The following is a 13,615-nucleotide window of genomic DNA, read 5'->3' as shown; positions in this document are numbered from 1 at the left end:
TATTCTGCAAATAACATCTGTAAAAATTATACATCAGGCCTAAGTATGGAACTCTAGTAAAAGTTCACAGTTCTTTTACAGTCAAATTAAGAAAGTTCCATTAAAAACAAACCTACGTACGTCAGTGATGTAAAGAAGCACTTGATCCTAACACAAACATCATTTTTTTAGCCTAATATTGGTTCGGTTTTTGTTTAGACACAACAGGGTGCTTTGCCCTCTTTGGATGACAGACATTTCCCATTATGAACAATTTTCAATGTCCTATTTATTCTGAAAAGTATGTACAAAGAAGAAATGAAAAAGCCGGTACAAAGACGTCCAAAAAAACAAACAATGATAAAGCAAACATCAGTGCTGTGTTTCACGTGTGTCTGAACAGCCCGGCGAGCACATTCCAAGGAAGCTGCAAGCGTCAACTCAAAAGTGTGTGAGTGCATTACAGCAGAAGTGGAAAAAGGGAGTATAAACATGACGCAAAAAGGGGGACGTTTGTTTTGACTTTTAAGGCCTCAGCAAAGCACCCTGTGGGAAAGAGCTGTGCAGCTTTCCCTAGCCCCCCAAAAAACAAACAACGCTATCAACAGTTTCTTTTTTGCGATTCTCGTGTGAGAGTTTGCTTGGTCGATAAGTATCCAGTCGGGATTCTGCCACCGCCATCGACATCTGCCGAGGTTTCAATCCAGAGCACGCTTCTGATTTCCCAAAGTCCCTTTTTTTCTTCCCCTTCCCGTGTCGGCGGACGGGAGGAAAAAAAATACGACAGGAGAAAAAAAGAATTTTGAAAAAAGGAACCGGCCCGACCCCTCCTTCCTTCCCTCCTTCCCGCCACCATCATCCAGCAACTCCGTCTCTACTAGAACTTCCTTTCAAAGGGAAAATGGCGGATGGGAGGATATTGGAGGGGGGGGGGGGGGGGGGAGTCGACAAAATGGGGCAGAAGGAGTGCTGGGGATTTGTCTGGTGGGCAGGCAGAATTAGTGGCCTTAGCGTCCATCTCGCGTATTGTGGGGCGAGGGCGGGGGAAGGGGTCATACCTACCTCGAGTGTTTGTGTGTGTGTGAGCTTGTGTGAGAGAGAGGGATGGGGCGAGATGGCTTCAAGGTCCATTTCCATCCAGTGATCCTGTTACAATCGCATCTGCCGCCCTCTGCACAGAGACCACCTGCGTTGTGTCACATTCAAAAGACTCCCCTCTTCAATCTGTTCCTGTAATTAAAAATACATAAAAAAATCCATTACTGATAAAGAGACGGTGAGTATGTGTGAGACGGAGACGCAGGAGCGCGGCGGCGGCGGCGGCGGCCTACCTTGAGTAGAATTCACAGTCTGGTCACAGTCGGCCTTCTCTGCCTGGTTTGTGACGCCGCACACCGACTGCTCCATTTTCTCCTCCTTCCCTCCTCCCTGCTGCGGCTCCAGGGGGGAGGAGCCACACGCTGCTGTCGTTTGCGGCTCGGAGGCTGTGCCTGGTGCCACGGCGGCGGCCGACTGTTCCACCCGGGGCAGAGCCTTCTTGGCGGAGAACCATTGCCGCACCAGCTCCACCGTTAAACCGCTGGCCTCGGAGAGTTCCTCCACCTGGGGGGGGGAGGGGAGATGCAAAACAATCATGACGTCATGGAAAAGGCAAGCGAGTGTTTCCAAAGCGATGACACAAAGGATGAAGAGCTCATTGGAACCTGAAAAAAAGAGCAATTGTGCTCTTCTGTCAGTGTCTGGCACCTACTTGTACTATTATAGCATCACTTCTATTCTGACTGTGAATGACATCATCCCCTTACATTCCCCCGATCTGTCTGCACATTGACTTCTTTAGCATCAGAGAAACATTTTGGTGTTTTGATCTGACAAAAGCATGTTGTGTATTCATTCATGTGTTTATCCTTAGCGTGTAAGGGGCGTCTACATGTCTACATTTCTACATCTCTCACTCCTGTCTGTGTGCCGTTTATTTGAGCCCTATTTGTTGGGTGTGACTCCAAAAGCAATTTGCCAAGTTGATTTTCCTGTTTGGATAATTTTACCAAAGCAAAACAAATATAGAAACAGTTATCGTCCAAACAAGATGACTGCCAGAGGGGAGGATGCGTTAGGAGCACTCAATAACCTTTGATACGCAACACCAGTTCCCTCAAAGATAAGCTTGTATTGCTGGTCTCTCTGTCTGTCTCTGATGTTGTTTCGCAATTAAAAATGTGAACAGACGTAATGCACGTTTAAACTAAATCAGCAGAGGGGGACAGCGAGCCGGTGTCCAGAGGGAAGAGCGTCCCTGCGACCAGATGACTTACATTCAGGTGTTTGTTGGGTGTGAGTGAGCAAGACTATGGCTCTGGTTCTATGGCCGAGTCAAGACGCCCCAAACAGAGGAACAGTGTCTCATTACTATTTTTATCAACATTGTTACTGTGATTAATATCTGTGGGGATCATTTGCTGGTTTTATTACTGTTATTAAAAACTAAATTTGTGTGTGTGTGTGTGTGTGTGTTTACAGCGAGATCACAATACGTTGATGCACATTTCTGTACTCAGACGCATAGCAGCAAAAGCGTCCATGAAGCAGCGCTGAGAGAAGCAACATAAAGACAAGTGGGAGCTTCTTACTTACAAAGAGTAAATATATTGATTATTTACGCTTCTGGTGATAAAGGAGATGCACACAAAGCAGAAAAGGAGGGAGAGAGTGGCTGTAGTAAAACAATCGGATGGGTCAGACGACATGTTTGGGACTCGGAGCTCAGAAGCTTGTTTTATAGCCGCATGTAAGGAGCTTTCACACGTCCTTATGTCACTCTTTCTTCTCCGCATACATGTGGACATTTACTGGACAATGATGGGATTCTCTGGTGCTGTTCACTGTTGTGTGTGTGCACGTGTGTGTGTACCTTTGACTCCTCCAGGCAGCCGTGTGTGTCGTGGTGAGCCTGGAGGACCTGCATGTTCCCCTTCTGCAGGTCCTCCTCCAGCACCATGCTCTGATAGGCCTCCAGCCACTTCAGCTGGCTGTTCTTCTGCACATAGCGACAGTCGCCGAACCAGCGCACCACCTCGGGCCTGGGCAGCCCCGTCCCCGTGATGAGGTCGTCGTACTGCGCCGCGCTGGGCCACTGCGTCCGGGCGTACACTTGCTTCAGCAGGTGCAGCTGCTCCGCCGTCTTCTTTCCTCGAATGGGCGTGGGTTTGGGCGAGTGGGAGGATTTAGGTGTGGGAGTGGCGGTGGACAAGGTTTTGGTGTTGGAGGACTGTGCGGGCGTGGGCGTGCTGCTGGGCGGAGGCTGTGTGGTCGGGCTGTCCGACCCTTCTTTGTTCCCGTTCGCCTCGGTCACCTTCAGCATCTTCAAATTGATTTTAATGGGGTTGACCTTCAGCTCGCCTAAGCCGTCCTCCTTCTGCTTCTCGTCCACTCCCCCGACTTCCATCTGCCCCTCATCCTCCTCTTCCTCTCTCAGAGCACGCTCCGCCTCCTCTTTCTTCTTCTCGGCCGCCACCCTCTTTCTCTTCTCGGCAAACCAGCTGTGGATCTCCCTGCGGGTCATCTTGGTCTCGGTTCGCAGCCTGTCCGCCTCTTCTCCTGGCAGGTCGGAGTCCTGGGCGAAGCTGGCCTCCAGCGCTCGTACCTAGACACAACACAGGAAGGACCAGCGTCAGAAACACAGGAGGACCGGGTCGTCGGGTCGGAGACAGAGGTGTGTGTGAGGCATGTTACAGTACTCACCTGATGAGGTTCTCTCTCTTTGTAACGGATGGCGGTGAAATCGGGGGAGGGCGCTCGGGGCGTCCGCCTCGACGGGGTGGTGGGCGAGGTGGGAGTGTGTGTGGTCTGTGTGGCAGAGGGGCTGAGGGGCGCCGAGTTCTGCTGCGGTGTCTTTGCGCCGGGCGAGTTGCTGCTTTCCGACAAGTCGACGGGGTTGGAACCGCTTCCCGCCGCCGCGCCGCCAGATTTACCCGACCCGCCCGGGGTCGAGCGGACGCCTTTCAGGTTGCGAAAGTGGTAGCGCCTGTCGCTGAACCACTTGCGAACTTCCCGCACGGTGAGCCCGGTCAGAGAAATGAGGCGCTCCACCTCCTCCTGGTCGGGGAACTGGTTGGCCAGGAAGCTGTCCTTCAGAGCGCTCAGCTGTTCCTGAGACTTCTTGCCTTTGTAAAAAGTGGGGTCCAGGAATGAGTTGGGAAGCAACCCGGAGATGCCGGGGGGAGCTCCGGGAGACGGGGAAGAGGATTTGGACGCGGGGGAAGAAGACTCGTCTCCTTTGATGGGCGGGGAGTCGCTGGCGGTGCTTCTCAGATCTGCAGGGGCGACCGTTCCCGGGCTGCTCGGCTCGTCTTTGTTGCTGCTACTTTTCGGCTCTGCGGCGCCATCTTTGCTGCCGTTCTGCTTGTTGCCGTTCTGCTTGTTGCCGTTCTCCTTGCCGTCTGTGTTGCTATTGTCCTCACCCGCGCTAGCGTTCTTGACTTTGCTTGTATCAGTGTTCTTATTGTCACTGGTGCCTTTAGTAGCATTCACGCAGCCGCTCACGTTCCCTTTGCTCTTCACGTCACCGGGTTCAGCTTTAGCGCTGCTGTGTTTGCCGTTGACACTGCTGACCTTTGGGTTTGTGTTGCTATGATTACTGCCGCCCAGGCTCAGGTTGATGACACAGGCCTGAGTGCTGTTACTCACAATACCGCTACTTCTGCTAGTTGTACTACTGATAATACTGTTATTGTTCCGTCCCGTCCCGCTCCTGCTGCTGATGACGTTTGTCCCGGTGCTGCTGCTTCCCACCGTGCCCACCACCATGCTGATGCCTTTGTCCGCCACCAGCGCAGCCACGGGTTTGGCCTGCATCATGGGCCGAGCCGCCGCCTGGGGCTTCGGCGTGACGGCCAGAGCCACGGGAGCGTTGCTGACCTGGATGCCGTTGGCCATGACGGGCTGCGTGACGATGACGCCTCCTTGACTGACAAGCGACCCCTGGAGGATGTGAGGGATCCCGGCGGCGCCCAGCGATGCGGGCAGCACGGTGATGGTGTGCTGCGTGGCGCCTTGGTGACCGTGGTGGTGGTTCTGATGGGAGGGTGCCGTCTGGATGATGGTGTTGAACATCTTCCTCCTCGCCTCCTCGATCTCCTCGGGCGACCAGCTGATGCCCTGCTTCAGTCTCTGGGCCGTGAACCAGATCTTGATCTGCTCCTCGGGGAACTTTGTGACGACGGTCAGGTAGCAGAGCTCGGCCTTTGTGGGATACGGGAACTTGCTGAAGGAGGTTTTCAAGAACGAAGAGGAGTCCATGGAGGCACTGTAGGTAGGGATGCTGCTCAGAGGAATCATCACCTGAGATGGAAGAGGAGGGAATTGAGTTTCACATCATATGCAGTTAATCGTGTGAGAAATGTAAAAATAAATACTGACCTTGGGGAGATTCTTGGAAGAGGAGGAAGAGGAGACATTTGTGGAGGTTGTGATGGGTGCAGACTGTTGAAAAGTTCTGTTCTGGACCACTGAGACCACCTGAGGGCATAAAAAAAAAAATATAAAAAAAAAAAATATATAAAAAAAAAAAAAGAAACCCAAATCTGCCAGAAAACAACAATCTGAAAAACTGAAATGAGAAATGTCAAACTCAAACAGAGAGTATTGGATGAGGGTCAAACCTGTGTGATGGCGCTCTTGAGCATTGGCAACGCCCCAGAGCCGTTGACAATCTGGATCGCTGAGGGCAGAGTGACCTTGGCTGTGGTCCCATTGTGGACTATGGTGGGGACATGCGTGATGGTCACTGCAGGACTCTCTTTCCTCTCAGTCTCTCTGGAGGCAGAGACACAGAGTGGGTCTGAGGTGACCTCGTCTGTGGCCGCGTGAGACACCACTATTCGTTTGGACTCGGATTTCCCCTTCAGCATCCTCATGATTGGGGTTTTGGTGATGGAAATCTCGTTGTCCTTCCCCGTTTCTGTCCCTGCCACCAGGTTCTGCTCCACCACCTCCCTCCTGTCCTTCCTCCTCAGCTGCAGAGTGGTGTTTAACGTGCTGGGGTGAACCCTGGCGTTGTGCAGGGCCAGCCCCTCAAACTTGGGTGCCGAGGCGCCACAATTCACGCAGAGGAAGCTGGGGTCGGCGCGGAAGTCCGGGTGCCCGCTGTACACGTGATCCAGGAACAGGTTGAGGTCGTGGGTTTCAAAGTTACAAGGCCTGCAGGTGTACGTGCCGGCGTCCTCCCTGAGACAGTCCCCCGTCTCTGATGCAGAAGACTCTCCTAGGTCTAGGGGGCTGTGCCGGCCTCCTCCGTGGTTCCTGGCTTGGCGGTAGAGGACGGGAGGCTGATCCAGCTCCTCCTGCAGATGCACAGTCTTGCTGGGGATCATACAAGGAGTGGTAGACTTCCTCTTGCTGGCCATGATGTGACCGCAGACTTAGGGGGGGTGGGGGTGGGGGGGGCGTTGGTCAAATGGCTGCGAGGTTGGGTGTGACTCTGAATATGGGTCGTTCCGTTCCTGGCCGACTATGCACCAGTCAGGGGGGGAGGAGAATGGCAGGACATGACCATGCGTCTGCTCATTCACTTGTGGTCCTGGCTGTCTCGGGGAAAACCTGTTAGAGAGAGAGAGAGAGAGAGAGAGAGAGAGAGACAGAGAGGGAGAGAGAGAGACGCCTTTTTAGTTGGAGTTTTCAGCCATGGCACATTGTGCAAACAGAGCAACAGAGGCATATCAGTACCAGTTTGTTCCTCAGCGGGAGGAAATTTCCCGCAGGCCTGAATGTTTCCAGGTAAAATTGTTCAAAATACAGGTGAGGGAAAAGAAAACAAAGATTTTGCCCTGTTAATCATTGATTTAAAAAAAAAAAAAGATCCCAAACTCAAGACTGCCTGACTGGAACGAGCTCAGCCTCTGCTCCTGCACTGGAAGCGAACTGCTTTTTGAGAAAAGCTCCTGTCCTACCAGCGTCTCTCCCCTCCCCCACTCAACTCTGTCCCTCTCTCTCTCTCTCACTTCCCCTCGTTCAAACACACCCCCACAGAGGCAGCATGCTCGGTATTTTTTTAATGCAGAGCCTCTATAGGCCCGCTTGCCAAAGATTTCTGCGGACTTGTGAATGTGTTGTTAGGATAGGGTCTACTTGACAACTTTGCAAGTGGGCGGCTCAACAGATGTTCACTGGAAAGGTGGCGTCTCCTTCCTCACAATGGCGGCGGCGCAACAAACAGAAAGGCGCCGACCCGCATAACTTTGTGAATGTTACGGTTTTAAAAGAGGCGTTGAGTCTGCGGCTCTGTTCCAGATCCCGTCTCTCCACAGAAAATGGCGACGCTTCCTTTGGAGGAGCCTTCTCCCTCCCTCCCTCCCTCCCTCTGACACAGGGGAGGTGATGCAGTATTGGAGGACAGCTCTAGGGCAATTACTCTCCCAACCGCTCCGCGCTGACGTGACACCTCACACACACACAGAGGCCAGAGCTCAACGTTTCACCAAAGTGCACGGTGAAAACCCTCGGCCCTCTACATGTCCAGCCCTGCTTCTACGCTGATACTTTACACACAAACCCAAAATCAAACGCTATTGATAAGACGCCCGCAATCTAAAGTAACGCTTCTCTTCCCACGCACAAACAAGAATAAATCCAGGCTAATGTTAAAATTGCCCAGTAGGACTAGACATAACCTCCTGATACCTAGATTACTGCCCCAGCTCAAAACACACACACACACACACACACACACACACACACACACACACACACAACCGACTCCTCACAATCAAATGTAACTTACTCAGCTGCAATGGCTCGTTCTCTTTCACTTTCTCTCCAGTACCAACACATGCATGCGCAGCCAAGCTTTGCCAAAAAAAAAAAAAGGTCATGGTACATTAGCTCAGAGCCCAGTTAACCCTGACAGGGCTGCAGCGCCCCAGATGCCTTTTCAAACACACCAACTGAGCAAAGATAGTCCCAATTTGCATTTCTCCCACAGCAAGGAGTACAGCTCGGTCAAACCTCAAGCTCCATTCCTCTGTAGTGTGTGTGTGTGTGTGTGTGTGTGTGTGTGTGTGTGTGTGTGTGTGTGTGTGTGTGTGTGTGAACTGAAGGCCACGTTTATGAACCAATGGCAGAAATGAAACACGATTTGCTTTTGGCCTTTAGGAACAGAGATCTCGTATTATGTCCTGCAAACGGAATCGACATTTTATTTTGGCAAAGACAGGAGGGCTTCTCCTCTCTTGGCCCGGAGTGCGAGGGGTTAAATGAAGTTTGTCACAGTGGAGGGAACGTGATGCCCCCTTGTCCCCCCCCCACTCCATGCACCCCCCCAGAGAGAGTAACTGCCCTTGGCTTGGGCTGTTGTGCTCCCCTCCTACACCCCTGCCATTCAGTTCTGCATCAGGGGGCACAGCTCTGCCAAGGCAAGCTGGTCACATGACCCACACAAAGGCTTATGGGTGGGCAGTCCCAGCCATCCATCACGTGGTTCAGTTGGGTGTGTGTGCGAGGGGAGGCAAACGAGAGGAGAGGGAACCGGAGAAATTGGTGGGGGATGGGTAGCCGGGGTTGGGGTGAGGAGGCAAGGGAAGGGGGGGGGGGGGTGTTAACTGTTGTGGAGGAACCACTGAGGTGTTTCAGGGAGGAATTTTTCCTCCATGATACCCCCCTCCAACCAGCCAACCCCGCTCTACCCTGCCAACCCCCGCTCTTCACCACCCCTTCTTGCTGCAAAGTACAAACTACAATCACACAAGTCGCTCCCTCCTCCCACCTTCCTCGCTGCTCTGCGAAGACTGGAATGTTCCAGCCCCAGCTCTTCAGCCAGTGGACATAACCTGGGAGTTCAGCTCCACTGTCGTTATGTGCAAACACTACATGACTCAACGTGAAACACATTAAGACACAGTATCCCCAAAATCATAAAACGAGGTTCTGGAGAGCGTTAAGGCTGATTGGAAGCGCCTGCACCTTTGTGGAAGCATCAGCAGACAGAAGCAGGGGGATTGAGCGTGGCCCAGGACAGAGCTCTTACCTGTTACACACACAGCTGTCCAGGCCTGACACAGGTGAGCACATTAAATAAAACGGTGTGTGTGACGCAGGCGGAGCTGTTATTTGGCAGTCAAAGCCGGCCGCTCATTTCACAGCAATTAAATACGCAGACGAGTCTTGTTGACTCACCGCCATCGAATGCCATCAGCTAACAACTTTGGATCTGAGGTTCGAGCGCGTTCACACAGCCGCCACGTGACGACGGCGTGTGTGTGTCGGCTATCTGCCTCGCATTTGCATGTGTGGGTTTCCTGTGTATCTGTGAGTGGAGGGAAGGGGGCACATGTACTGTGTGCTCGCATTTGTGTGTGTGTGTGTGTGTGTGTGTGTGTGTGTGTGTGTGTGTGTGTGTGTGTGTGTGTGTGTGTGTGTGTGTGTGTGTGTGGCGTGCGGGGGTGGATGCTTGCATGCCTGTGTGTGAGGCTTGTTTGCCGAGGTAGCAAAGCTGCCATGTTTTTCTCCTGAGCGAGTGTGAGGAACCTCCCAGTGACACACAGTGAGAGTGTTGGTGCCCCGGTGCATAACCTACATTATCTCAGCCACGTCACCGGCTCTGTGAAGCGTGACCTTCTTCCATCCCGTGGCCCGACTCTTGTCTAGGCCTGGGCTATATCCTCTGAGCACAGGCCAATAATAGCACTCACACGCTCACTCATACACACTGGAAAGCCTCCTGCTTAATGCTGGACTGGCCGGCCTGCACGGTGTGTGTGTGGCTGGCTGCCTGACGCGACTCCTGTGCTCACCTAGCAGAGAGCACAGGTGTCACACTGATATCTGCCGCTACATCTGTGTTCTCTCTCTCTCTCTCTCTAAAGACACAAAATAGATGAACGAGTCACACAGGCCTCCCCTTGTTTGTTCAGTTTCTGGATCCTCCACTTGTCTTTTTCCTCTCTCGCCCTCTCTCTTCTCCTGCCTCTTCACCCTCACCAAACCAAACCCCACCCCACCCCCCACCCCCACCATCCAACGTCTCTGCACCCCCGCTCCCCACCCCTCCCTCCCTCCTTTCCTCCTCCTCCCTCTCTGAGCAAGTTTGGCCCAGGGAGACAGGTCGGCAGCGCCACTGGTGTGTTACCATCCCCATGGCAACCACCTCCCACCCCCCACCCCCCTCGCACCAGCTCATTTCTCCACAGCACATGCATGCGGGTAGAGGCGCATACACACATTGACACAGACCTGCACACATGCATGCACCTCCCATGTCATCCAGTCCCTGGCTCTAGCGGGGCTTGTTTGTTCCACACACCCCAGTGAGTGGTATTTGGAGAGTCCCTGCCCTGCTCCTATTTCAGTGCCTCCCTCACGCGGTGTTGATGTCTCCCAGCTAGGTGTGGTCGCTGTCGCCAAGACGCGCTATTGGCCAGAGTCGATGCCGTCTCTTCCTGTTAACTCAGAGTCCAGACATTTGCCCTGGCTACTGCCCTGTTCCCCTGTGGCCATGGCTGAGGTGCTTGGCTTGGTCTACGGCGCTCACGGGCCACCAGGGATCCTGTAGGAACTCTAGTCAAAGGGGACACGGAGACAGGAACGAGTCTCAAAGCCTGACAGATGTCATCTCTTGTCGAGAGGACAAAGACCCACCTCTATTCCCAAGTGTGTCCAAGCCAAATATCAGGTCTACACCAAAACACAATCCTTTCCTTTCCCCACTGGTCCCTATACTCAAACACGAACCCTTTGCCATCTTCTCCTCTCCACAAAACCCCTTTACTCCATACCTCTACCTCTCCTTTAAACAGATGCAGCTACAGCTAAGCACCTTCTGTTGATCCACTCCATGGTTTTTGCTCACTTACACCGCTGCTGACAGCCACGGCTCATCACGAGAAATCCTTACACCACTCGTGCATCAGAACTTTCTTCGCGCCAACGCTTGATTGCTTACACACTAATGTACACTAATAAGAAAGTGACAGTGTTCCTACAGTGTCATTCCAACTGCTCCTGAATTCTATTTGGGCTCTCAGGTCAGATTGTGGATTGACTGCGTGGGTTGCAAATGGCTGCATTGCTGTGGCCACTGCCAGTGCATGCGTTAAAACTGAGTTGGTGAGAGGGGAGGGAGAGAAAAATGGCGGAGCACCATGCTCTGTGTCCAACCTAAAATGGCTGACATCACAAGCTGTTAACCAGCCAAGCAGAGCACAGGCTGCTAATGCTGACCCAAACCTGCTCGCTCTGGGCCTATGAGAGGATCTCACTGCTCCCCCCAAGGCTGAGAAAAGACTCTGGACTAGCAGCTGACTCTGTTTTAATGGTCGTACTTGGTAGAGATCTGAAAGTGAATAATCATTACATGGGACAACACAGATAGGACATGGAACCCAAGGATGAAATGTAATTCCCGAAGAATTGATACTACAAACAGTCATTGCTAGATCATTAGATACTTGAAAAGCAAAATGTTAAAGCAAAAGGAAAAGATCAAGCGTGACCAATATCTGATTCAGGGGAAGCTTGTACTGACTAATTCTTACACACAGACGGGGTGAAAAAGAATCTGTGTCAATATAACACCTGGTGTGATCATACTTGAACTGAAAGACACAAGCAGAGGAGGAGGAGGAGAAGGAGACGCGCTGTGATGGGGTGAGCGAGGCTGATTAGTGAGATGCACGGCTGATCACCTCAATCACCACAGCAACAAAATTAAAACACAGCCACAGAGCAGTAAGAGTACTGATAAAAAAAAGAATTGATCACTCCTCTTATGTACACAAGACAAATTCATAGATTCATGTATCCAGAGTAAGTGTCATTGTTCAATTTAGGATAAGGAACCTGGCCATGGCATTGGTGAAAGGTGTGAATACACATCTGGATTCAACTGTACGTCCAAACCTGAGACCCATGTGGACATCAGTCACAACTGAGCTGTCTGGGAAAAGCTTTGCTCTAATCCCTGTAGTTACTGACTCATGACAACACAGACATGATAAATAACCAAGGCATCAGCTTATAGCTCATAATTGATAGGCAACATTGTATACAGTCTAAACGTTATGGAGGCCTATATTTTATGACAATCGAGCAGATGTCAGGCTAATTTTAAATCGTGCTTGTGAACACAAACTATGATGCAGTTATCAACTTGCAAAAACAACAATAACAACAATATCAGAACCTGAGCTCATGGGAGCCCAAGTACTGTGAATTCAATGGGATTCCATTAACAGCCATAATATTGATTTCGAAATGATTTCTAAGATACACGGACTTAATAATAATAATCATCATCATAACGATAATAACAACAATAATAATCAGAATAATAATAATAGTGAAACCTCGGCAGCTGTTTACGCTAGAGTCCTATATTCCGACTCAAACATAATCCGACAGCGGGCAATTGTTAATCAAATGTTAATATTCTGTTTTATATGAGCACGTAACTGCAATTAGTGGAATGGCACAAAGACAAAGTGGTTCGGCTGTAACGTCAGTCCCACAGCGCAGCGTCAAACGTTTCTGAAAACGATGCGTTCATCTTCCGCTCAAGTTAGGCGGAGTAAGCCCCAACTTAATAGGCACGTCTACGTTATGCTGTAGGTCTCCGAAAAACTGGAACCAATTCAGAGAGAGGAGGCAAAGACAAGCCCACCGCCAGCCCCAAACTACTCTCCCCCTTTCAGCTGTCGCCATTTTAAGCAGGCGACATGCAGCTGGCCAGCAGCTCAGCCAAAGGTAGGCTTCACGATAACCCGGCCAACTTTGGGAAAGGTGAAGCAGATGTGGATGATAAAAGCAAACTCACCTCGCTTTGTCCCGGCTCCCTGAACGCGGCGCAGGGGTTAGAAAGTTTACAATGATACGGGGCTCAGCGCAGCCACTCACCGGCGAGAGGCTTGTTTTAGTGATGGTAACTTAGGTGTAAAGCCCCCTCTCTCCATCGACCGGTGACTACTACCGTGACACCGGATTCAGAGTGGTCGCCACGGCACAGCGGCCCCTTTTTTGCGCTTGTTTATTTCGAGTGTCTTCTGTGTGGAAGCAGGCGGTGCAGGGAGGAAAATACGACCGACGTACCGAGGGAAGAGGCGGACACGTGACGCCGACGTCACTGACGGTGGAGTTGGCGTGAGAGCTCGAGCTCCGCCGTGGAGGGACTCAGGCATCTCGGCCTGACTGTAACCCGGCCCAGAGCTCCAGAACCGGGGGGCTGAGGGTAATCAAACCTCCCTCCGCTCCCAGTTACCGTCACATTACACCGACGCACACCTGTCCTCGTCCCAGGTGACTTCTCTTAAAGAAATAGTACACATACGTTTACAAGAGCTAGCATGTGTTTACCCCTTTAAAACATTCACTGTGTTCATAATAGGTAAATATGTGTGTTATATACAATATCAAACATGTAAGTCAACTCAAAGTAAATGCAAACCTCGCATGATGCATCAACACATTAATTGTAAACTGCAAAGAATCACAAACAGACGTCTCTCTAAACCATATCTAACGGTTTTGAGGCACCCTCGCAGCATATAAAGCCATGTATCATTGCTGAACACTGCAGCACAACTTGATTGTACTTTTTATGTTCTCTTCTATCGTGCTCACATTGTTAACCTGGTGTCTTGAATCATGTCTA

General features: G+C 51.4%; 1 protein-coding gene across 4 annotated transcripts; it reads right to left on the bottom strand.

Moving 5' to 3' along the window:
* Positions 1–202: 202 nt before the first annotated feature.
* zhx3b (zinc fingers and homeoboxes 3b) lies at positions 203–13,201 on the bottom strand. 4 transcript variants are annotated; one of them, XM_076166359.1, is made up of 7 exons: positions 12,782–13,201; positions 5,640–6,576; positions 5,398–5,496; positions 3,721–5,319; positions 2,891–3,622; positions 1,311–1,581; positions 203–1,209 (listed from the first exon to the last, which is right to left on the bottom strand). In XM_076166359.1, exons 2-7 carry the CDS (start codon positions 6,381–6,383, stop codon positions 1,199–1,201), a joined length of 3,456 nt encoding a protein of 1,151 aa, XP_076022474.1. In that variant the 5' UTR covers positions 6,384–6,576; positions 12,782–13,201; the 3' UTR covers positions 203–1,198. The 4 variants fall into 4 exon arrangements, with proteins under 4 accessions (XP_076022474.1, XP_076022475.1, XP_076022476.1 ...); XM_076166360.1 differs by having other exon boundaries at positions 12,862–13,201; XM_076166361.1 differs by lacking the exon at positions 12,782–13,201 and adding an exon at positions 7,757–8,208.
* Between the last annotated feature and the right edge of the window lie 414 nt (positions 13,202–13,615).

Source organism: Genypterus blacodes, unplaced genomic scaffold (genome assembly GCF_046128005.1).
Source record: "Genypterus blacodes isolate CSIRO-AG114 ecotype Tasmania unplaced genomic scaffold, CSIRO-AGI_Gbla_v1 ptg000156l_1, whole genome shotgun sequence".
NCBI lineage: Eukaryota > Metazoa > Chordata > Actinopteri > Ophidiiformes > Ophidiidae > Genypterus > Genypterus blacodes.
Note: the sequence above shows the minus strand (reverse complement) of the source record. Positions and strands in the feature narration are given on the sequence as shown.